This window comes from Xenopus tropicalis, chromosome 9 (genome assembly GCF_000004195.4).
Source record: "Xenopus tropicalis strain Nigerian chromosome 9, UCB_Xtro_10.0, whole genome shotgun sequence".
Taxonomy (NCBI): domain Eukaryota; kingdom Metazoa; phylum Chordata; class Amphibia; order Anura; family Pipidae; genus Xenopus; species Xenopus tropicalis.
In genome coordinates, this window is record NC_030685.2 from 85,258,596 (window position 1) to 85,284,758 (window position 26,163).

Genomic DNA, 26,163 nt, shown 5'->3' on the forward strand with positions numbered 1-26,163 from the left:
AAAAGCAAGGTAAGTGAGGAGCAGGTAAGTGAGACACAGGTAAGATGTAGGTACATAAACAGGTTTTATTAAACTATAGTGAATGCCTGAAATTCTTTGTGCTCATATAAGTGCAGGAATAGCAGTCACTGTACAGAGGCTATGTCTGTGTCTAGCAAAATGGGGAATTTTAATTTGGGGGTGGAGTTAGGAATGGGAAGGGCCTTAGAATGCAGGGAAAGTTGGCAAAAGTGTAGTTTGCAAAAAAAAAAAAAATGTATGTGAAGATGAACTGCCCCTTTAAAGCAATACTGTCATGGGAAACATGTTTGTTACAAAACCCATCAGTTAATAGAGCTTCTCCAGCAGAATCCTGCATTGTAATCTGTTTTTCCCATGGGGCTAGCCATAGTCTTCATTTCCCAGGGTGCCACAGCCATGTGACCTGTGCTCTGATAAACTTCAGTCTCACTTTACTGCTACGCTGCAAGTTGGAGTGATATCCCCCCCCCCCCTCACCCCCAGCAGCCGATCAGCAGAACAATGGGAAGGGAGCAAGATAGCAGCTCCCAGTAGGTATCAGAATAGCACTCAATAGTAAGAAATCCAAGTCCGGCTTGGGACTCCTCCAGTTACATGGGAGTAGGAGAAACAATAGGTTAGCTGAAAGCAGTTCTAATGTGTAGCGCTGGCTCCTTCTGAAAGCTCAGACTCACAACCCCTGCTTGTGAAATCAGTGTGTACAGCCGTGACATGGAATTCCATTGTTGAAGAATGGTGCCCTCCAGTGGTTACATGCAGTATTTATATATACAGTATTTCTGTATTGTTCCTCTTAGTGGTCCAGCACTTGTGTCTGGGGTCAGAGTAAATTACCCCTACAGTGACTGCCTCCATCTTGCCCTCACTGACACCATCTTACCTTACTATACCTACTGCCCCAACATTGCCAGGTATCTGCTGCTTTCTGCCATGTTATGGGGGGGCAAGAGCTGCTCACATTAGTCAAAAGCGATTGGATACAATTCTGAATAGTTGGCGCCCCATATGCGCAGGCCTCGGGCCAATCTGCTACCAGGGTTCCGTGGGCATTAATCATATATTTCAGGCAGCCTCAGTGCAGCTCCTTCATTTCTATTCAGTTACTGTTCCAAAAATGAATCCTTTTGAAAGTTAGAGGAAACGGCCCATTAATCATCAGGCTACGTACTCGGCTGGGACCCGGTGGGGTTAACTGTAAATAGAAGCTACTATGGGCAGAGCAGAAACTGACAGTTAGTTAAAGGCTCATTGGGGGGAGGGGCGATTTGTTAGGAACACCCCCCTTAAGCCAGGGGTAATTTGCTGGGAAACATTCAATAAGAACGTTCTTGTGACCCCCCCCAACTCACATCCCCATGGAACTTCTCTCCCAACTACAATGAAATAATTCTAATTACCTCTCACTAGAAGCTTCCCTGGAGGCACAGCCTTGGTCCCTGGCATCCCCCCATTGGCATACGCTTCCCATTATCCCACACACTTTCCCACTCACAGGAGAAACAAATCCTATATCTGCTGGATCTTACTCTCCCAGTCCAAATACGCTGGGACACAGCCACGCTCGGCCACCCTTCCACCCAATGAGTAACCTTTGGTCCAAGGCGATGCCCAGTCTCTAACTCTAAGGTCCCACTGAGAGTCTCTCCCCCTCGATTTTGAACTCCAGAGAGATAAAACAGAAGTAGGAAACCAGACACAATAAGCCCTTTTCTCCCATCCCATGGCCGCAGATCAGCAGGCCACCATACATGTGTGCGTGGCCACCAGAAGCCTTCACTTTCATGAATGACCACCAGAGGCCTTCACTTTCATGTATGGCCACCAGAAGCCTTCATTTTTATGTATGGCCACCAGAAGCCTTCATTTTTATGTATGGCCACCAGAAGCCTTCACTTTCATGTATGGCCACCAGAAGCCTTCACTTTCATGTATGGCCACCAGAAGCCTTCACTTTCATGTATAGCCACCAGAAGCCTTCACTTTCATGAATGGCCACCAGAAGCCTTCACTTTCATGTATGGCCACCAGAAGCCTTCACTTTCATGTATGGCCACCAGAAGCCTTCACTTTCATGTATGGCCACCAGAAGCCTTCACTTTCATGTATGGCCACCAGAAGCCTTCACTTTCATGTATGGCCACCAGAAGCCTTCACTTTCATGTATGGCCACCAGAAGCCTTCACTTTCATGAATAACCACCAGAAGCCTTCACTTTCATGTATAGCCACCAGAAGCCTTCACTTTCATGTATAGCCACCAGAAGCCTTCACTTTCATGAATGGCCACCAGAAGCCTTCACTTTCATGTATGGCCACCAGAAGCCTTCACTTTCATGTATAGCCACCAGAAGCCTTCACCTTCATGTATGGCCACCAGAAGCCTTCACTTTCATATATAGCCACCAGAAGCCTTCACTTTCATGTATGGCCACCAGAAGCCTTCACATTCATGTATGGCCACCAGAAGCCTTCACTTTCATGTATGGCCACCAGAAGCCTTCACATTCATGTATGGCCACCAGAAGCCTTCACTTTCATGTATGGCCACCAGAAGCCTTCACATTCATGTATGGCCACCAGAAGCCTTCACTTTCATGTATGGCCACCAGAAGCCTTCACATTCATGTATGGCCACCAGAAGCCTTCACTTTCATGTATGGCCACCAGAAGCCTTCACATTCATGTATGGCCACCAGAAGCCTTCACTTTCATGTATGGCCACCAGAAACCTTCACTTTCATGTATGGCCACCAGAAGCCTTCACTTTCATGTATGGCCACCAGAAGCCTTCACTTTCATGTATGGCCACCAGAAGCCTTCACTTTTATGTATGGCCACCAGAAGCCTTCACATTCATGTATGGCCACCAGAAGCCTTCACTTTCATGTATGGCCACCAGAAGCCTTCACATTCATGTATGGCCACCAGAAGCCTTCACTTTCATGTATGGCCACCAGAAGCCTTCACATTCATGTATGGCCACCAGAAGCCTTCACTTTCATGTATGGCCACCAGAAGCCTTCACATTCATGTATGGCCACCAGAAGCCTTCACTTTCATGTATTGCCACCAGAAGCCTTCACTTTCATGTATGGCCACCACTATATATCACTCCAACTTGCAGCGCAGCAGTAAAGTGTGCCTGAGTCGGAGCTTTCAGCCAGCACTACACATTAGAACTGCTTTCAGCTAACCTATTGTTTCTCCTACTCCCATGTAACTGGAGGAGTCCCAAGCCGGACTTGGATTTCTTACTATTGAGTGCTATTCTGATACCTACTGGGAGCTGCTATCTTGCTCCCTTCCCATTGTTCTGCTGATCGGCTGCTGGGGGTGAGGGGGGGATATCACTCCAACTTGCAGCGCAGCAGTAAGTGTGAGTGAAGTTTATCAGAGCACAGGTCACATGGCTGTGGCACCCTGGGAAATGAAGAATATGGCTAGCCCCATGGGAAAAACAGATTACAATGCAGGATTCTGCTGGAGAAGCTCTATTAACTGATGGGTTTGTAACAAACATGTTTTCCCTGACATTATTGCTTTAATATTTCATGAAAGCAACAAGCTTAGTGTCTCTAATCTGCCCAAACCATTCAAGCTCTCCCCCCTTATCACTCGTACACTGCCCCCCGCCACACCCAAGCGTCACCCACATACTAAGCATATGCAAAGAAAACAACTTGAAGTGTAAATTTCTGTATTAACCCTTACAGCTAAGCTAATAGATACATATATAAGATACAACATTGATATTAGCGATACATTTGATTTTCCTTTATTAAACCAATGATGTTTTTAACGCTAAGTTCTTTTCCCCACGAGGCTCTCTTGTTTACTTCTCTAAAACTGAGCACTGGAGAAGTCATAAAGCAAAATATATAAACATGTATTTTCCCACATTGTTTCGTTCCCTTATGGGAAGGGCTTAAACCCCAGCCATCTACTGACAGGGTCTCCAAAGCCCAAAGTGACTAAGTTTCCCAGTATAGACTGATGCTGTTGTGCAGATGTGGCTGCTTACAATGGGGGGGGGATCAGATAGGATCTGTGCCACTGTGACAGAATGCTCTGTTATACAGATAGCTAGAATCTCAGCCATAAAGCAGGGCAGGACTGCTGCTTACAATGGGGGGATCAGATAGGATCTGTGCCACTGTGACAGAATGCTCTGTTATACAGATAGCTAGAATCTCAGCCATAAAGCAGGGCAGGACTGCTGCTTACAATGGGGGATCAGATAGGATCTGTGCCACTGTGACAGAATGCTCTGTTATACAGATAGCTAGAATCTCAGCCATAAAGCAGGGCAGGACTGCTGCTTACAATGGGGGGGATCAGATAGGATCTGTGCCACTGTGACAGAATGCTCTGTTATACAGATAGCTAGAATCTCAGCCATAAAGCAGGGCAGGACTGCTGCTTACAATGGGGGGATCAGATAGGATCTGTGCCACTGTGACAGAATGCTCTGTTATACAGATAGCTAGAATCTCAGCCATAAAGCAGGGCAGGACTGCTGCTTACAATGGGGGGGATCAGATAGGATCTGTGCCACTGTGACAGAATGCTCTGTTATACAGATAGCTAGAATCTCAGCCATAAAGCAGGGCAGGACTGCTGCTTACAATGGGGGGATCAGATAGGATCTGTGCCACTGTGACAGAATGCTCTGTTATACAGATAGCTAGAATCTCAGCCATAAAGCAGGGCAGGACTGGTAAATAAATTAAAGGGTAACTAAAAAAAGAAACATGCACAGGATGTAGCAAACGATGGTGGGAGGTGTAGTTTTACTGTGTGTGGGGTACATGTTGGACATGTCTGTTCAAATTGATCCTTTACTTCCCCCAGAAGCCATTGGCTCCTGAATCAGATTGTGAAAGTCACATTTCCCCTTTCTGGCAGTTAATGGGCTGCTCGTTAGTGTTGGGCACAGAGCCGGGAGCATCACAACAGGAACAAGAGCAGCAACGGCAGGTAAGTGTTATGTAGGGAAAAGATCATATAGAATGTTATATATATATATTTAATTATATATAATGTTACTCACCCCAAGCCTCACCCAAACTGACCTTCTGGTGGATCATGGGTTGAGGGGGTTAAAAAATTTTTGTATGGGCATTTATTTCATTTACTCTCTGAATTGCCCCATTGCTCTGTGAAGTCCAAGGGTGAAGACACACTGAGCTACTTAGTAGCAGCTACTTGTCATGGCTATAAAAAACAGACAATGTTGATCATAAACTAATAATTGTCTCTACGTGTGTTTAGCAGAGCCAATTCTCATTATTGTCTATGGCAGGGGATTTTCTGGGGTTTAGTAGCCGTGACAAGTAGCTCTGTGTGTCTGCGCCCTAAGGTTGGGGTTGGGGACAGATTAATACTGCTTTTACCTGTCTTAATACAGGGGAACATTTTTATGGTATCTCTCTGTACAGGCTATGAGCAAACTTAGGGGGCTGTTCCTGCTGAATTGTGCTTAGTACAGGGGAATCCCTATGTGCCATAGTTTTATGGTATCTCTCTGTACAGGCTATGAGCAAACTTAGGGGGCTGTTCCTACTGAATTGTAATTAGTACAGGGGAATCCCTATGCTGCCATAGTTTTATGGTATCTCTCTGTACAGGCTATGAGCAAACTTAGGAGGCTGTTCCTGCTGAATTGTGCTTAGTACAGGGGAATCCCTATTTGCCTTAGTTTTATGGTATCTCTCTGTACAGGCTATGGGCAAACTTAGGGGGCTGTTCCTGCTGAATTGTGCTTAGTACAGAGGAATCCCTATGTGCCATAGTTTTATGGTATCTCTCTGTACAGGCTATGAGCAAACTTAGGGGGCTGTTCCTGCTGAATTGTGCTTAGTACAGGGGAATCCCTATGTGCCATAGTTTTATGGTATCTCTCTGTACAGGCTATGAGCAAACTTAGGGGACTGTTCCTGCTGAATTGTGCTTAGTACAGGGGAATCCCTATGTGCCATAGTTTTATGGTATCTCTCTGTACAGGCTATGAGCAAACTTAGGAGGCTGTTCCTGCTGAATTGTGCTTAGTACAGGGGAATCCCTATGTGCCATAGTTTTATGGTATCTCTCTGTACAGGCAATGAGCAAACTTAGGGGACTGTTCCTGCTGAATTGTGCTTAGTACAGGGGAATCCCTTTGTGCCATCGTTTTGCCCTGCCCACAGTCCCATTTGTGAGTCCAAGAAAAGCTCCAGTTAATGTAATAGGGTAAAATCCTGGCCAATCACTTTTGAGAGCTCGGTCTCCATTACAACATACAAATATGATCAAACCTGATCCCCGTACAGAGACATGGATGTCACAAGCGTCTCCAGGGAAACAGAACCCACTGTGTTTTGCAACACGGTTACACCACAGAGGCCGGACATGCCTTGTGCAACCCCAGGCCCCACGTAGAGCAATACCTGCCCTATCCTGTCTGTTCTCCGCAGAACTGCTGGGGGGTGAATAAGGGGGGCTTGTTTGGAAAGATCAGCACACAGAGCATCAGGGGATGCTGGGTGTTGTAGTTTAAGCACTTTGCACATCCCTGCATAAAATGATTATATAATTACATACATTGTGGGCAGGGTTGGACTGGGGGTGCAGGGCCCACCGGGGCTCCTGCCCTGGGGGCCCCGCATCCCCCAATGTACGCGTCCCCTGCAGGGGCCACGCACCCCTAACCCCCCCTTCCCACAGGGGCCCCCGCTGCGCACCCCTAACCCCCCTTCCCACAGGAGCCTCCACTGCGCACCCCTAACCCCCCTTCCCACAGGAGCCTCCACTGCGCACCCCTAACCCCCCTTCCCACAGGAGCCTCCACTGCGCACCCCTAACCCCCCTTTCCACAGGGGCCTCCACTGCGCACCCCTAACCCCCCTTCCCGCTGTGCACCCCTAACCCCCCTTCCCGCAGGGGCCCCCGCTGTGCACCCCTAACCCCCCTTCCCGCAGGGGCCCCCGCTGTGCACCCCTAACCCCCCTTCCCGCAGGGGCCCCCGCTGTGCACCCCTAACCCCCCTTCCCGCAGGGGCCCCCGCTGTGCACCCCTAACCCCCCTTCCCGCAGGGGCCCCCGCTGTGCACCCCTAACCCCCCTTCCCGCAGGGGCCCCCGCTGTGCACCCCTAACCCCCCTTCCCGCAGGGGCCCCCGCCGCACACCCCTTGATTGTAGGCGTGGCTATAGGAGGACCAACTGCAACTGGGTCTTATTATATGAGATATTTCTCTACAGAAGAAAAGATGATGTAAACTTCAAACCTGATATTAATGGGTTAAACCTTTAAGAGGGGCCTGGATGAGTTCTTGATCAATCAGAATATCCAAGGCTATTGTGATACTAATACCTACAGTTAGTACTAGTGGTTGTATTTATAGTTTATGTATGTGAGTGTATAGATTGGTAGGTGTGGGTTAGGTGTGCTGGGTTTACTTGGATGGGTTGAACTTGATGGACACAGGTCTTTTTTCAACCCTATGTAACTATGTAACTATGTAAAACCAGGGGTCCCCAAACTCTTACTCTTGAGCCACAGTAAAAAATGTAAAAAGACTTGGGGAGCAACACAAGCACCATAAAAGTTCATGGAGGAGCTAAATAAGGGCTGTGATTGGCTATTAGGGACATTGTTAGATCATCATGGACCTAACTGGGCTGAACCACGGCAAACAGTCCCAGTACCTGAGAGCCTCTTCATTGGACACTGGTTTCTCATAACAGAAATGATCATCATCCTCCACTAGGTGGCGCTGCTGGCCACTGAGTGAGTTACATTTGTAACCTGTCCATTGCCACTGTGTGTTTCTGCACTGCTGGATACGACTCCTGAGAACCAACAATGCAGAGAATAACAAGGGACACACAGAGACAAATAGAGATAACGATTTTTATAGAGTTTTCATACATTATTTTATTTTCAATTGGAGTCTCTGAATGACTATGAATAGTAATAGGTAGTATGGTAGCCCCAACTCATAAATACAGTTCTATAAATAGGGATTCTCGCTACAGAATGGCACGTGCCCGTAGGCTTCACTGACTATTTATCTAATTCTAATCTCCTGAATTTCCTCTCTGGAACTGTGGTAATATTGTGGTCAATGAGTACATAGAATATTCCTTTCCCAAAATGTAGAAGTAAGCAATATTCTATAAACTCTCAGTTTCCCTTAGACAGTACAGTATGGGGGTACAGCTTATTGTGTGCCCAGAACATTCCTTCTCTGTATATTTGGATTTATACATATGGGTAGGAGGTGCCATAGTGTTTCCCTTAGACAGTACAGTATGGGGGTACAGCTTATTGTGTGCCCAGAACATTCCTTCCCTGTATATTTGTATTTATACATATGGGTAGGAGGTGCCATAGTGTTTCCCTTAGACAGTACAGTATGGGGGTACAGCTTATTGTGTGCCCAGAACATTCCTTCTCTGTATATTTGTATTTATACATATGGGTAGGAGGTGCCATAGTGTTTCCCTTAGACAGTACAGTATGGGGGTACAGCTTATTGTGTGCCCAGAACATTCCTTCTCTGTATATTTGGATTTATACATATGGGTAGGGGGTGCCATAGTGTTTCCCTTAGACAGTACAGTATGGGGGTACAGCTTATTGTGTGCCCAGAACATTCCTTCTCTGTATATTTGTATTTATACATATGGGTAGGAGGTGCCATAGTGTTTCCCTTAGACAGTACAGTATGGGGGTACAGCTTATTGTGTGCCCAGAACATTCCTTCTCTGTATATTTGTATTTATACATATGGGTAGGAGGTGCCATAGTGTTTCCCTTAGACAGTACAGTATGGGGGTACAGCTTATTGTGTGCCCAGAACATTCCCTCTCTGTATATTTGTATTTATACATATGGGTAGGGGGTGCCATAGTGTTTCCCTTAGACAGTACAGTATGGGGGTACAGCTTATTGTGTGCCCAGAACATTCCTTCTCTGTATATTTGTATTTATACATATGGGTAGGAGGTGCCATAGTGTTTCCCTTAGACAGTACAGTATGGGGGTACAGCTTATTGTGTGCCCAGAACATTCCCTCTCTGTATATTTGTATTTATACATATGGGTAGGGGGTGCCATAGTGTTTCCCTTAGACAGTACAGTATGGGGGTACAGCTTATTGTGTGCCCAGAACATTCCCTCTCTGTATATTTGTATTTATACATATGGGTAGGGGGTGCCATAGTGTTTCCCTTAGACAGTACAGTATGGGGGTACATCTTATTGTGTGCCCAGAACATTCCATCTGCTAATTTTAGTCCTAATCACCTCCTTCAATTTGTATTTCCCTTAGGTTGCAAACCAAGAAATGAACATGTCCTACAAAGTTGATGGATCTATCTTTGACGACTTCGAGTTTAACTACAGCGACACAACAGAATTTCCGACAGTTTTATCCTCCCCATGTAAAAGCACATGGGTTATCAACAAATACTTTGTGGTAGTAGTGTACGCCCTTGTTTTCTTCCTCAATGTGGTGGGCAACAGCCTTGTGGTCCTGGTCATCTACTACAACAAGCTGAAGAGATCGTCTACTGATGTCTACCTTCTCCACTTGGCCATCGCCGACCTCCTGTTTGCCACCACCTTGCCCTTTTGGGCAGCGTATAAGGCCAGCCAGTGGGTGTTTGGGGTGTTTATGTGTAAAGCCGTGTCGGTGTTGCAGGAAGTCAACTTCTACAGCGGGATCCTTCTCCTGGCCTGCATTAGCATTGACCGATACCTGGCCATTGTCCATGCCACTGAGGCCGTTACGCAGAAGCGGCACTGGGTCAAGTTCATCTGTCTGGGCATTTGGATTTTTTCCCTTGCCATATCGCTTCCGACTCTGTTGTTCCGTACCGTGTTCAAGAGTCCTCGAGGGGTAGATGTCTGCCATGACAGCATCGGGAATGAAAATACAGAAGACTGGATGATCATCTTGAGGATAGGGAGGCATTTGGTTGGGTTCTTCATACCATTGCTGATCATGCTCTTCTGCTATGGATTTACCATCAAAACCCTCTACCAGACCAAGAGCAGCCAGAAGCACAGAGCAATGAAGGTCATCTTGGCCGTGGTTCTGGCCTTCCTGATCTGCTGGTTGCCCTACAACCTCACCGTTATCGTAGATTCCCTGATGAGGACGCGCTTTATCAACGAGACCTGCAAGATGCGGGAACATTTAGACGCTGCCATCTCGGTGACGGAAATTTTTGGCTACGTGCACAGCTGCATCAACCCCATTCTTTACGCCTTCATCGGGCAAAAGTTCCGGAACAGTTTCCTGAGAATCTTGGCCAGCAAGGGCATCATTAGCAAATCTTTTCTGGCCCGTTATGCCAGTGGGTCCTCCTATGGCTCCACCTCTGGGAACACGTCCACCACCCTCTAACCAGCTTCTTTGGCTGCTTCTGGCCACATAAGACTTGATATTGACTCAAACATTGAATTGGACAGGGAAGAACTTCCTTCGGTGCTAGTTCTAAGACTGGGTTAGTAGTTCTAGAGCTGATTCCATATCTGCTTTACAATCAGGCTTTGCCAGACCTCAGCCGTCCAGCTTCAGTATCTATGATGCATTCTGATAATGTTCTGATGATCTCCCACACCCCCTAAGCTTAGATTCTCAGCAGCAGCCCAGAGCCCACTGAGCATGTGCAGTGCCAATGACACACAAAAGATGGCCTAACAAGATCAGAAGACAAAGAGCAGCTGGGGGGATGGAATCTGAAGGTCTGGATCATTGGTATTATACGGCCGGGTCACCACTGGGCTTGTACAGTAAGTTTAGCATAGAAAATACAGTATTTCCAGCCAGAGTTCTCCTTTACAATGGCAGATATAGGGAGAAGTTTAACCCTTGCACTGGGGTGCCCTGAAGCAATGTAATATAATAATTCTGCGAGCAGTGATGGGGTCAGGAAGCGCGTAGAAACCATACAAAGCAGGATAAGAAGATTTGGGAGAAATTTGGGGTTGGCAGGTATATAGTATACAGAGCAATACAAGGTATACAATAAGGGAGAGTATAGGCCGTAATGTTACACAAATGTAACAATATAATGAAAATCTTTGTAAAGGACTTAGTCAAGGAAGGCAGTGACTCCTCCCAGGACATGTCACGCACCAATAGGATTATGTTAAGGTTTAAATACAGAGTGTATTCCTATTGGTGTATGATATGTACTGAGCCAAGATCCTTTCTCTTTGTCTTACACCTCAAGAAAATATTTTCCTCTGCATCTCTTCCCACTCCTTCCCAGCCCTTATTGCCCTCTCTACCTCTCCCATTCTATACCCTCCCTATCTCCTCCCTATCCCCTCCCTACCCCCTCCCTACCCCCTCCCTATCCCCTTCCTATCACCTCCCTATCTATCTCCTCCCTATCCCCTCCCTACCCCTACCCCCTCCCTATCCCCTTCCTATCCCCTCCCTATCTATCCCCTCCCTATCTCCTCCCTATCCCCTTCCTATCCCCTCTCTACCCCCTCCCTATCCCCTTCCTATCTCCTCCCTATCCCCTCCCTATCTCCTCCCTATCTATCTCCTCCCTATCCCCTCCCTATCTCCTCCCTATCTCCTCCCTATCCCCTCCCTATCCCCTCCCTATCCCCTCCCTATCTCCTCCCTATCTATCTCCTCCCTATCTCCTCCCTATCCCCTCCCTATCTCCTCCCTATTCCCCCTATCTCCTCCCCTATCCCCTCCCTATCCCTCCCTACCTCCTCCCTATCCCTCCTCCCTATCTCCTCTCTATCCCCTCCCTTTCTCCTCCCTATTCCCCTCCCTATCCCCTCCCTATCTCCTCCCTATCCCCTCCCTTCTCCCTCTCTATCCCCTCCCTATCTCCTCCCTATCCCTCCCTCCCTATCCCCTCCCTATCTCCCTCCCTATCCCCTTCCTATCCCCTCCCTATCCCCTTCCTATCTCCTCCCTAATCCCCTCCCTATCTCCTCCCTATCCCCTTCCTATCCCCTCCCTATCCCCTTCCTATCTCCTCCCTAATCCCTCCCTATCTCCTCCCTATCCCCTCCCTAATCCCTCCCTATCCCCTCCCTAATTCCCCTCCCTATCCCCTCCCTATCTCCTCCCTATCCCCTCCCTTCTCCTCCCTAATCCCTCCATTATCCCCTCCCTATCTCCTCCCTATCCCCTCCCTATCTCCTCCCTATCTCCTCCCTATCCCCTCCCTATCTCCTCCCTATCCCCTCCCTATCCCCTCCCTATCCCCTCCCTATCCCCTCCCTATCTCCTCCCTATCCCCTCCCTATCTCCTCCCTATCTCCTCCCTATCCCCTCCCTATCCCCTTCCTATCCCTTCCCTATCCCCTCCCTATCTCACATGTCCCTGCTCCTTTCTAAAACTCCATGACTTTTCTACCTTCTTCCCCAGCTTCATTCCCTCTGTGTCTCCTCTCCAACCCTTCCTTATTCTCTGTGCCCTCTCCACCTCCTCCCCACCCCATGTTCTTACCTTCATGCCTTTTCTACCCTCTCTGCTACTTTCTCTGGCCTTCACATCCTCTCCACCTCCCAGCAGCCACTCTGCTCATCTACACCCACTCCTGTCCTTTACATCGCAATCTCCATGATTTCTTCAAATCTTTATTGCTTCTTCCTCTGATCACCACACCATCTTCGCTCCACTCTATCCCTGATCTTAGAACACTCTCCACCTCTTCTCTGGCCCTTTCATTCCTCTCCATGATCAATCAACCTCCTCTCCCCTCTGTCCCCAACCTCCATGCTATTGCTACATCCTCTCCCCTCCATTCCCTATCCACCTCCTCTGATCTCCACACCCTTTCTACTTCCAATCAACTGCATGTGGGATCTCCATACCCTCTACACTTTCCTTCCTCTGATCACCACTCCCTCTTCGCTCCATTCTATCCCTGATCTCAGTGCTCTCTCCACCTCTTCTCTGGCCCTTCCATTCCTCTCCACAAGCATTCAACCTCCTCTCACCTCTATCCCCAACCTCCATGCCCTTCCTACATCCTCTCCCCTCCATTCCCTATCCGCCATTCCCTTACCCCTGGGCCCACCGGGAGTTTTCCTGGTATCCTGGTGGGCCAGTCCAACACTGGCCTCATCTACCCCCTTCTGAGAATGGCTGAACCAGCTGAGATATAGTTATGTAGAATTCCAAGACGGAGAAACCTTTGAGTAGAAATGAAGTTCATGTTCTTACTTCCTGTTACGATGGACTTCCTCCATCTCAGCTTGTACTTCTTTTATATTTACTTCCTTCCTGTCAAAAACTTCTCTTGCTGAATAAAATGGGGTTTTCCTGACCCACTAAAAAGAGTCACATCCGTGTAATGTAATGTGTATGTAATGTGTATGTAATGTGTATGTAATGTGTATGTAATGTGTATGTAATGTGTATGTAATGTGTAAATGTGTATGTAGGCAGTATATTGGGGGGGGGGTGCATAATGAAAGTACATGTTATTCTAAGCAACCCAACCCAATATACAGTTTGGAAATAGTGTAATATTATGTTGATAATAAAGCTTGGGGTGCCTGTCTGGGAGCACTAGGGGGTGCTAAAGAGTCAATTTTAGGGATGTTATCCGCTCCCTTTTTATGTATTTTCTAGTTTTCAAGATATCAGCAGTTTTTGCAGTGTTATTGTCATGAACTGATAATGTTGCTGCTCATTAGGGCTCACTGCATTTCAATAGACACACATTTATATATCTGAACTTACAGTGAAGGGACGTATTACTGGAACGTAATCCTGGCGTAATGGTGAGCAGCATTGGCCAGAAAAATACCTAACGAACAAATTGGTTCAGTACAGAAAGTATCATCTGAAGCTTTAATCCTGCTTTGCAGTGGGAAACTAAGATACAGATGGGTGTTAGCGCTCAGTACTTCTGCTGGACTCCTCTAAGCACTAACACCCCATTGAAATGTATGTGTTCAGCTGTTCCAAGCAGTCCCACACAGCCTGACCCACTGACTCAGGAACCAGCTGTGATGACAGCAATGTATACACACAAACACACTAACACACACTGACACAATGGCACGTACACTAACACACACACTTCCAGTAAAATCACAAGAGAGCTGAAATCATAGTTGCAAAGAATAAAGGATGCATCTTGCAATCTGTGTTGGGAAATGAATTACTTCACCTTTAGCAAACAGACCAAGTATTAACCCTTTATTATGTGCACACACTTTGTGCAAGTGGATTGTATGGGGAAGGTCACATTTACTGTCCCCATCTTGCCCTACTGTCTCCATCTTGCCCTACTGTCTCCATCTTGTCCTACTGTCCCCATCTTGCCCTACTGTCTCCATCTTGTCCTACTGTCCCCATCTTGCCCTACTGTCTCCATCTTGCCCTACTGTCTCCATCTTGCCCTACTGTCTCCATCTTGTCCTACTGTCTCCATCTTGCCCTACTGTCTCCATTTTGTCCTACTGTCTCCATCTTGCCCTACTGTCTCCATCTTGCCCTACTGTCTCCATCTTGCCCTACTGTCTCCATCTTGCCCTACTGTCTCCATCTTCTTCTACTGTCTCATCTTGCCCTACTCCATCTTGTCCTACTGTCTCCATTTGTCCTACTGGTCTCCATCTTGCCCTACTGTCTCTATCTTGCCCTACTGTCTCCATCTTGCCCTACTCTCTCCATCTTGTCCTACTGTCTCCATCTTGCCCTACTGTCTCCATCTTGTACTACTGTCTCCATCTTGCCCTACTGTCTCATCTTGTTCTACTGTCTCCATCTTGCCCTACTGTCTCCATCTTGCCCTACTGTCTCCATCTTGCCCTACTGTCTCCATCTTCTTCTACTGTCTCCATCTTGCCTACTATCTCCATCTTGTCCTACTGTCTCCATCTTGCCCTACTGTCTCTATCTTGCCCTACTGTCTCCATCTTGCCCTACTGTCTCCATCTTGCCCTACTGTCTCCATCTTGCCCTACTGTCTCCATCTTGCCCTACTGTCTCCATCTTGTCCTACTGTCTCCATCTTGCCCTACTGTCTCCATCTTCTTCTACTGTCTCCATCTTGCCCTACTATCTCCATCTTGTCCTACTGTCTCCATCTTGCCCTACTGTCTCCATCTTGTACTACTGTCTCCATCTTGTCCTACTGTCTCCATCTTGCCCTACTGTCTCCATCTTGCCCTACTGTCTCCATCTTGCCCTACTGTCTCCATCTTGCCCTACTGTCTCCATCTTGTCCTACTGTCTCCATCTTGTCCTACTGTCTCCATCTTGCCCTACTGTCTCCATCTTGCCCCTACTGTCTCCATCTTGTCCTACTGTCTCCATCTTTGCCCTACTGTCTCCATTTTGTCCTACTGTCTCCATCTTGCCCTACTGTCTCCATCTTGCCCTACTGTCTCCATCTTGCCCTACTGTCTCCATCTTGCCCTACTGTCTCCATCTGCCCTACTGTCTCCATCTTCTTCTACTGTCTCCATCTTGCCCTACTATCTCCATCTTGTCCTACTGTCTCCATCTTGCCCTACTGTCTCCATCTTGCCCTACTGTCTCCATCTTGTCCTACTGTCTCCATTTTGTCCTACTGTCTCCATCTTGCCCTACTGTCTCTATCTTGCCCTACTGTCTCCATCTTGCCCTACTCTCTCCATCTTGTCCTACTGTCTCCATCTTGCCCTACTGTCTCCATCTTGCACTACTGTCTCCATCTTGCCCTACTGTCTCCATCTTGTTTTACTGTCTCCATCTTGCCCTACTGTCTCCATCTTGTCCTACTGTCTCCATCTTGCCCTACTGTCTCCATCTTCTTCTACTGTCTCCATCTTGCCCTACTATCTCCATCTTGTCCTACTGTCTCCATCTTGCCCTACTGTCTCTATCTTGCCCTACTGTCTCCATCTTGCCCTACTGTCTCCATCTTGCCCTACTGTCTCCATCTTGCCCTACTGTCTCCATCTTGCCCTACTGTCTCCATCTTGTCCTACTGTCTCCATCTTGCCCTACTGTCTCCATCTTGCCCTACTGTCTCCATCTTGCCCTACTGTCTCCATCTTGCCCTACTGTCTCCATCTTGCCCTACTGTCTCCATCTTGCCCTACTGTCTCCATCTTGTCCTACTGTCTCCATCTTGCCCTACTGTCTTCATTTTGTCCTACTGTCTCCATCTTGCCCTACTGTCTCCATCTTGCCCTACTGTCTCCATCTTGCCCTACTGTCTCCATCTTGCCCTACTGTCTCCATCTTCTTCTACTGTCTCCATCTTGCCCTACTATCTCCATCTTGTCCTACTGTCTCCATCTTGCCCTACTGTCTCCATCTTGCCCTACTGTCTCCATCTTGCCTTACTGTCTCCATCTTGCCCTACTGTCTCCATCTTGCCCTACTGTCTCCCTATTATAACTCCAATATCTTTGAAACAATACTTACTCTGGAGAGTCACTCTGTGTGGGGTTATGGACAGCTGCCCCTATTAATTCCCCCTAAAGGCTCTGTATAAAGCAATGAGAAGATGGGGGATTTGTTTCTCTAAACACCTGCAGATTCCGCAGTACAAGACCCTGGGGAAGAGCAGACAGAGAGGCACTAGGGCATCGCCCCATTATCCCAGAATGCAGCTGTGTTACAGGGAAGTCATTTCCCACCTGTGGGATAAAAACCAGACACACAACTATGTACGGCCGATACCCAGGGGGGGCAATAACTTCTTCCCGAGAAATAAACCCTCATTGTTGTCTGGAAACACAGGGAGTGCAATGAGCTCCGTATGGGAATGGGCCCCGCGCTCACCGGCCCCTCGCTGGGTTATAAATGGAGCTTTATTGTAGGCAGAAAGGTTTCACTTCATCACTTCTCACTCATAGAGACATAGTAAGGTACAAGTGTGATTGTTCTGTGTGTTATTCAGCATATATATCTGTAATGGCTTAACCTTAGTATAAACCTTAAGCATAAATCTGAGACAGTTGGAAATGTGCTTCAATTTTATAAGAAAAAAATCTTCTAATTTTCTCCAAAAATCAATATTAAAATGATATCTTGGAAAGGACTGTAGGTCCCAATTCTACAGCCCCAGTCCCTTCCCAGAGGCTATTATCCCACTGCTACTATAGGCACCATCTCTCCCTACTATACCTGCTATCCCACAGCCCCAGTCCCTTCCCAGAGGCTATTATCCCCCCACTGCTACTATAGGCACCATCTCTCCCTACTATACCTGCTATCCCACAGCCCCAGTCCCTTCCCAGAGGCTATTATCCCCCCACTGCTACTATAGGCACCATCTCTCTCTACTATACCTGCTATCCCACAGCCCCAGTCCCTTCCCAGAGGCTATTATCCCACTGCTACTATAGGCACCATCTCTCCCTACTATACCTGCTATCCCACAGCCCCAGTCCCTTCCCAGAGGCTATTATCCCCACTGCTACTATAGGCACCATCTCTCCCTACTATACCTGCTATCCCACAGCCCCAGTCCCTTCCCAGAGACTATTATCCCCCACTGCTACTATAGGCACCATCTCTCCCTACTATACCTGCTATCCCACAGCCCCAGTCCCTTCCCAGAGGCTATTATCCCACTGCTACTATAGGCACCATCTCTCCCTACTATACCTGCTATCCCACAGCCCCAGTCCCTTTCCAGAGGCTATTATCCCCCCACTGCTACTATAGGCACCATCTCTCCCTACTATACCTGCTATCCCACAGCCCCAGTCCCTTCCCAGATGCTATTATCCCCCCACTGCTACTATAGGCACCATCTCTCCTACTATACCTGCTATCCCACAGCCCCAGTCCCTTCCCAGAGGCTATTATCCCCCCACTACTACTATAGGCCACCATCTCTCCCTACTATACCTGCTATCCCACAGCCCCAGTCCCTTCCGAGAGACCTATTATCCCCCCCACTGCCTACTATAGGCACCATCTCTCCCTACTATACCTGCTATCCCACAGCCCCAGTCCCTTCCCAGAGGCTATTATCCCACTGCTACTATAGGCACCATCTCTCCCTACTATACCTGCTATCCCACAGCCCCAGTCCCTTCCCAGAGGCTATTATCCCACTGCTACTATAGGCACCATCTCTCCCACTATACCTGCTATCCCACAGCCCCAGTCCCTTCCCAGAGACTATTATCCCCCCGACTGCTACTATAGGCACCATCTCTCCCTACTATTACCTGCTATCCCACAGCCCCAGTCCCTTCCCAGAGGCTATTATCCCCCCACTGCTACTATAGGCACCATCTCTCCCTACTATACCTGCTATCCCACAGCCCCAGTCCCTTCCCAGAGGCTATTATCCCCCCACTGCTACTATAGGCACCATCTCTCCCTACTATACCTGCTATCCCACAGCCCCAGTCCCTTCCCAGAGACTATTATCCCCCCGACTGCTACTATAGGCACCATCTCTCCCTACTATACCTGCTATCCCACAGCCCCAGTCCCTTCCCAGAGGCTATTATCCCCCCGACTGCTACTATAGGCACCATCTCTCCCTACTATACCTGCTATCCCACAGCCCCAGTCCCTTCCCAGAGGCTATTATCCCCCCCACTGCTACTATAGGCACCATCTCTCCCTACTATACCTGCTATCCCACAGCCCCAGTCCCTTCCCAGAGGCTATTATCCCCCACTGCTACTATAGGCACCATCTCTCCCTACTATACCTGCTATCCCACAGCCCCAGTCCCTTCCCAGAGGCTATTATCCCCCCACTGCTACTATAGGCACCATCTCTCCCTACTATACCTGCTATCCCACAGCCCCAGTCCCTTCCCAGAGGCTATTATCCCCCCACTGCTACTATAGGCACCATCTCTCCCTACTATACCTGCTATCCCACAGCCCCAGTCCCTTCCCAGAGGCTATTATCCCCCCACTGCTACTATAGGCACCATCTCTCCCTACTATACCTGCTATCCCACAGCCCCAGTCCTTCCCAGAGGCTATTATCCCACTGCTACCTAGGCACCATCTCTCCCTACTATACCTGCTATCCCACAGCCCCAGTCCCTTCCCAGAGGCTATTATCCCCCACTGTTACTATAGGCACCATCTCTCCCTACTATACCTGCTATCCCACAGCCCCAGTCCCTTCCCAGAGGCTATTATCCCACTGCTACTCTAGGCACCATCTCTCCCTACTATACCTGCTATCCCACAGCCACAGTCCCTTCCCAGAGACTATTATCCCCCCACTGCTACTATAGGCACCATCTCTCCCTACTATACCTGCTATCCCACAGCCCCAGTCCCTTCCCAGAGGCTATTATCCCCACTGCTACTATAGGCACCATCTCTCCCTACTATACCTGCTATCCACAGCCCCAGTCCCTTCCCAGAGGCTATTATCCCCCACTGCTACTATAGGCACCATCTCTCCCTACTATACCTGCTATCCCACAGCCCCAGTCCCTTCCCAGATGCTATTATCCCCACTGCTACTATAGGCACCATCTCTCCCTACTATACCTGCTATCCCACAGCCCCAGTCCCTTCCAGAGGCTATTATCCCCCCACTGCTACTATAGGCACCATCTCTCCCTACTATACCTGCTATCCCACAGCCCCAGTCCCTTCCCGAGAGACTATTATCCCCCCACTGCTACTATAGGCACCATCTCTCCCTACTATACCTGCTATCCCACAGCCCCAGTCCCTTCCCAGAGGCTATTATCCCCCACTGCTACTATAGGCACCATCTCTCCCTACTATACCTGCTATCCCACAGCCCCAGTCCCTTCCAGAGGCTATTATCCCCCCACTGCTACTATAGGCACCATCTCTCCCTACTATACCTGCTATCCCACAGCCCCAGTCCCTTCCCAGAGACTATTATCCCCCGACTGCTACTATAGGCACCATCTCTCCCTACTATACCTGCTATCCCACAGCCCCAGTCCCTTCCCAGAGGCTATTATCCCCCCACTGCTACTATAGGCACCATCTCTCCCTACTATACCTGCTATCCACAGCCCCAGTCCCTTCCCAGAGACTATTATCCCCCCGACTGCTACTATAGGCACCATCTCTCCCTACTATAACCTGCTATCCCACAGCCCCAGTCCCTTCCCAGAGGCTATTATCCCCCCACTGCTACTATAGGCACCATCTCTCCCTACTATACCTGCTATCCCACAGCCCCAGTCCCTTCCCAGAGGCTATTATCCCCCCACTGCTACTTAGCACCATCTCTCCCTACTATACCTGCTATCCACAGCCCAGTCCCTTCCCAGAGGCTATTATCCCCCACTGCTACTATAGGCACCATCTCTCCCTACTAACCTGCTATCCCACAGCCCCAGTCCCTTCCCAGAGGCTATTATCCCCCCCACTGCTACTATAGGCACCCATCTCTCCCTACTATACCTGCTATCCCACAGCCCCAGTCCCTTCCCAGAGGCTATTATCCCCCCCACTGCTACTATAGGCACCATCTCTCCCTACTATACCTGCTATCCCACAGCCCCAGTCCCTTCCCAGAGGCTATTATCCCCCCACTGTTACTATAGGCACCATCTCTCCCTACTATACCTGCTATCCCACAGCCCCAGTCCCTTCCCAGAGGCTATTATCCCCCCACTGTTACTATAGGCACCATCTCTCCCTACTATACCTGCTATCCCACAGCCCCAGTCCCTTCCCAGAGGCTATTATCCCCCCACTGTTACTATAGGCACCATCTCTCCCTACTATACCTGCTATCCCACAGCCCCAGTCCCTTCCCAGAGACTATTATCCCCCCACTGCTACTATAGGCACCATCTCTCCCTACTATACCTGCTATCCCACAGCCCCAGTCCCTTCCCAGAGGCTATTATCTCCCCACTGCTACTATAGGCACCATCTCTCCCTACTATACCTGCTATCCCACAGCCCCAGTCCCTACCCAGAGGCTATTATCCCCACACTGTTACTATAGGCACCATCTCTCCCTACTATACCTGCTATCCCACAGCCCCAGTCCCTTCCCAGAGGCTATTATCCCCTGCTAGTGCCTAGTGCACATATTTGTTGAATCAATATGGCCAGCAGGGGGCAGTGATGCATTACATTTCTTGTGGGATCATTTCAGTTACACAATAACAGAATCATGAATTAGAAAACAACTGATCTCTCTCTGTGACCCTCCAACCTCAGGTGCTGCTGGGAGTTGTAGTACAGAAACATCAGAAGGATCACGTATTCCCATAAATACTCACTATTATTCCCACCAGTTCCTCCCCAAAATCACATTCCTGTCCCATATCTTTGAATATTTGCAGCCAACGCTCTAGAAAGTATATTTCACCCCCTGAAGCTCTTTAGAAAGACAAATTAAAAATCCCTTCCTGTTCATTCCTGGGTGATTCCATTAGAAATGATTGGGGCCCGGCAGCAGGAAGCTGGGTGCATGCTGGGAGCATTAATTAAGTTTTCTAATTAAACAACCCAAACTGTCCCGTCGAGGGGTTCGCTCACTGCCCCCCCAGGTATTTATGATGGCAGAAGCTGCCAATCTCGCTTTGTGTTACAAACCTTAATTAAATAAAATGGGAGGTGAAACCTGGCACCGGGCTGTCGAGTTCAACCTTGCAAGTCTGACTGGAGTCACAGAGGCAGGAGTTGGGGACTGGATTTATTTAAGTAATTGTAACACAGTATAAATATGGGGGGGGGGGCTCTGTAAATCTCCTCTCTGTGAATTCTAAATCCCCCCCCCCCCCCCCCCCCCCCCACAATAGAGAGATATTTTTGAGTGCATTTTCAAACCTGGACCAGACATTTTGGCCATTTTTATGGTTGAAATGTGTATACAAGCCTTTTACGATATCTTAATTGCATATGCAAGAACATTGTCCAATGACAAGCCTGCTTACCAGCTCTATGTCAAACACTGTCTCTCTATGTAAGATCACTGACTTTATAGCTCACTAATATGAAGCAGGGAGTTAACCCTAGAGCCTAGAGACATTTAGTGGTCGATGTCAGGGGCACTAACAGGGTCTGTCGCACAAACACATAAGTGAAAGGTGATTTCCAGGGTATGCGCGCAGCTTAACCAATCATAAGCTCAGTACCCATCTGATAACTATACAGCGGCACAAGCTCCTCCCCCTCGTTCTGTGGGTTCTCATTGTGGACCACTGACTCTGTATCTTCACTTTCCACCCACTATCAGTTATATTCAACCTTATGTGCCATGTCCAACTTGACTCTCCCTATGTTAAACAAGAAGGTTTAGTCAAATACAGGGATTTCATGTATTTTTTATGTTTGGGGGGCTCTGTTATGTCATGGTGGTATTTCTGCCCCTATGGGGTGACTCTGGCTGGTAATGGCAGGCCTGGAACACTAACATATTATATGGATATATCTGGCAATGAGCACAGTGACCCAGATTACGCCCAGCTTCTGTCTATCAGAATACCATTAGCACCAATGTAGGCTCTTATGTTCCCATCAGGCAGTCAGACCTTCTCCCTTTTCTCTCTCTGTCTCTCTCCTTCCCATTGTCACTGTCTCTTTCCTCTCGGTGCAAAGCAAAACCTCGCTGCCTTTTCTGGTGCTGCCAACAATTCTAATCGCAGATGGACCGGCGCCCAGAGCGGCCCCCAAGGGGCATCAGTTCCATTACCTTTACCCCCACCCACCCCCTTTGTAGTGGAAAAATAAAGGAGCAGGTCCTTGCCAATGGCTATCCAAGGGTTCTTTGTTGGACTACATCTCCCAGCACCCCTTATTAGCCAAAGGCTTACAGTGTTTTGGGTAAAGACATTTATTTCTTTTACACCAATGTTTATCCCTTTGCTGGTGTGAAACATTTCCCACACCGCCATAAATCAAGCCCGCGAGTGTCACCGCTCTAATGTTCCATAAAGGTATGCAAACATTTACCCACGTGTAATGCGAGTGCATTAATGCAACGCCCCCCCCCCATGCACTGCTCCCCTTGGAAGTGTCAGAGCCGCAGCCTCTGGTTTCACTGGAGGAATGTACTGAGTAATTGCACCAACGTGACTCACTGGGGCCGGAGAAAGTGAGAGATAAATAAATCAGTGGGGTAACTATAGAGGGAGCAGACCCAGCGGCTGCTGATAAGATCCAGTAATTCCTCTACTATTATCCCCCCCGAAGGGGTCCACAAATATGCTTAGGGCCCCGGGGATGTAACATTAAATCCCTGCTCTGAATCATCTGCCCTCCCTACAAAGGATTTACACCAATTGCAAAAAATATGGGGGGGGGGGGGGTTGTAATCCAGGTAATCCAGGTAATAAATAGTAACAGGAGAGTGACCATAGTCTTTAGATCTGACCAGCAGGGCGGCGGAGTCCCTAAACCCTCATTTGTACTTTATTATTATTATTATTATTAACATTTATTTATAAAGCACCAACATATCCCGCAGTGCTGTACAATAAGTGGGTTTCATACATTGGACATACAGAGTAACATATAAAGCAATCAGTAACCGATACAAGAGGGGAAGAGAGCCCTGCCCAAAAGAGCTTACACTCTACAAGGAGTAACATATAAAGCAATCAGTAACCGATACAAGAGGTGAAGAGAGCCCTCCCAAAAGAGCTTACACTCTACAAGGAGTAACATATAAAGCAATCAGTAACCGATACAAGAGGGGAAGAGAGCCCTGCCCAAAAGAGCTTACACTCTACAAGGAGTAACATATAAAGCAATCAGTAACCGATACAAGAGGTGAAGAGAGCCCTGCCCAAAAGAGCTTACACTCTACAAGGAGTAACATATAAAGCAATCAGTAACCGATACAGGAGGGGAAGGGAGCCCTGCCCAAAAGAGCTTACACTCTACAAGGAGTAACATATAAAGCAATCAGTAACCGATACAGGAGGGGAAGAGAGCCCTGCCCCAAAGAGCTTACACTCTACAAGGAGTAACATATAAAGCAACCAGTAACCGATACAAGAGGTGAAGACAGCCCTACCCAAAAGAGCTTACACTCTACTTTCCCTATTAGTGACATCATCTGGATGGTAGATATAATGTAGATATTGCAGTTGGTCTTTCTTTTTATATTTTTTGGGGGGACGGTTGTCTGTCTAAAACCCAGGGTCGGACTGACCTACCAAAGTATCATGGATTGGTGGTGGTACCAAGGTGCAGCCTGGGTAGAACAGAGGCGTGGTCAGTCAGGGGTAGGTGGGGCCAAGACTGGGTTGCAGTCTGTGGAAGGGAGATTCCATCATTAGCACAGAAAGGGTTCATTCAGTATAAGGGCAGTCAAGCTTTGCAGCTCCCTACCAGCAAGTGGAGTTTAATGGGGGAATCAGGGCAAGGAAGGGAAATATATGTATAATTAGTAGAAATTGGTATAGGGAGCAGTCTGATTGGCCACTGGCCTGTTGAATGTCTTGTTTGCCTTCCTCTGTACAGGTATGGGACCCGTTAACCAGAATGCTCGGGATCAAGGGTATTCCGGATAAGGGGTCTTTCCTTAATTTAAATCTCCATGCCTTAAGTCTACTAAAAATCAATAAAACATTAATTAAACCCAATAGGGCTGTTCTGCCCCCAATAAGGGGTAATTATATCTTAGTTGGGATCAAGTACAGGTACTGTTTTATTATTACAGAGAAAAGGGAATCATTTAACCATTAAATAAACCCAATAGGGCTGTTCTGCCCCAATAAGGGGTAATTATATCTTAGTTGGGATCAAGTACAGGTACTGTTTTATTATTACAGAGAAAAGGGAATCATTTAACCATTAAATAAACCCAATAGGGCTGTTCTGCCCCAATAAGGGGTAATTATATCTTAGTTGGGATCAAGTACAGGTACTGTTTTATTATTACAGAGAAAAGGGAATCATTTAACCATTAAATAAACCCAATAGGGCTGTTCTGCCCCAATAAGGGGTAATTATATCTTAGTTGGGATCAAGTACAGGTACTGTTTTATTATTACAGAGAAAAGGGAATCATTTAACCATGAAATAAACCCAATAGGGCTGTTCTGCCCCCAATAAGGGGTAATTATATCTTAGTTGGGATCAAGTACAGATACTGTTTTATTATTACAGAGAAAAGGGAATCATTTAACCATGAAATAAACCCAATAGGGCTGTTCTGCCCCCAATAAGGGGTAATTATATCTTAGTTGGGATCAAGTACAGATACTGTTTTATTATTACAGAGAAAAGGGAATCGGTTTTAAAATTCTGAATTATTTGATTAAAATGGAGTCTATGGGAGATGGGCATTATGTAATTCGGAGCTTTCTGGATAACAGGTTTCCGGATAAGGGATCCCATACCTGTACTACGTTAAGTTTCACTAAATAAGTGGTGTCTTTAGTTCCCCTTTAATCGATTTGAAATGAAGAAAACAAACCCAAGCTTTCCCCTGCCACCCCAGACTGCCCCACAGCCCCTGGGCAAATGCCCATATTTAGTGTGTGGCTTCTCTTAGCCCCCCCCATTGCCGGGGCACTTAGCGTGGGTATGTGGGGCACCTTTAATCCGATGCCGCCCTCGCATACCTGTCTGGGCTTCCCAGGGTGGGACTTGGCACGGCTGCCCGTATGTCTCTACCTGCTCAGAAGACACTTTCTTGGCTCACGTTTCACCGTCGGTTCCCAGGGCATCGCCGGGCTGCTCTGGAGATGGAGGGAAATAAGACACTGGAATTAGAGAAAGAATTTCGGGCCCTTGTTTGCTGGGGAGAGATGAAAGGAGCGAGCGCATACCAAACCCACAGAAAGCAGCGCGCTCTAATCCCTCCAGCGCAATGGGGTGAGGCTACCCACAGCTGGAACCCCTGGGGTGGGAGCTGCCATGTTGTTTCCCTTAAAATACTTTTATACAAATACTGATGTTTTGGTGGTTAATATGGTATCATCTCATTCCTGACCAGTAGGCAGGGCTCAGCACACAAGCAAGAACGAAAACAGACATAAAGCTATGTGATCTGTAGCCAGTATCTTTGTAAATAGCCATGGGAGATGGGTGTTCAGTCAACCCCGAACCCCCCTGGTGGGTGGCCTGACAAATTCCTTTCCTAGGATTGTTTGTCTGTCAATCAGCAGGTAGAGTCAAGTGTTTCGCTACTGCACTAAGCACAATTCAGCAGGAACAGCCCCCTAAGTTTGCTCATAGCCTGTACAGAAAGATACCATAAAACTATGGCACATAGGGATTCC

At 47.9% G+C, this 26,163-nt stretch overlaps 2 protein-coding genes across 2 annotated transcripts in view; one reads left to right on the plus strand and one right to left on the minus strand.

Moving 5' to 3' along the window:
• Nucleotides 1-26,163, minus strand: part of LOC116407773 — an 880,143-nt gene that overhangs the window by 539,683 nt on the left and 314,297 nt on the right. The window lies entirely within an intron of this gene.
• On the plus strand, nucleotides 4,728-11,359 carry cxcr2 (C-X-C motif chemokine receptor 2). The gene is made up of 2 exons (XM_031893781.1): nucleotides 4,728-4,997; nucleotides 9,332-11,359. The coding sequence occupies exons 1-2, from the start codon at nucleotides 4,929-4,931 to the stop codon at nucleotides 10,409-10,411; spliced, it is 1,149 nt and encodes a 382-aa protein (XP_031749641.1). The 5' UTR covers nucleotides 4,728-4,928; the 3' UTR covers nucleotides 10,412-11,359.

Bases quoted from the DNA above. Each gene is read 5' to 3' on its own strand.
- cxcr2 (XM_031893781.1), top strand. From the start codon at position 4,929: ATGGGCTGCTCGTTAGTGTTGGGCACAGAGCCGGGAGCATCACAACAG. The intron at 4,998-9,331 runs GTAAGTGTTATG...TATTTCCCTTAG, and splicing joins AACAAGAGCAGCAACGGCAG to GTTGCAAACCAAGAAATGAA.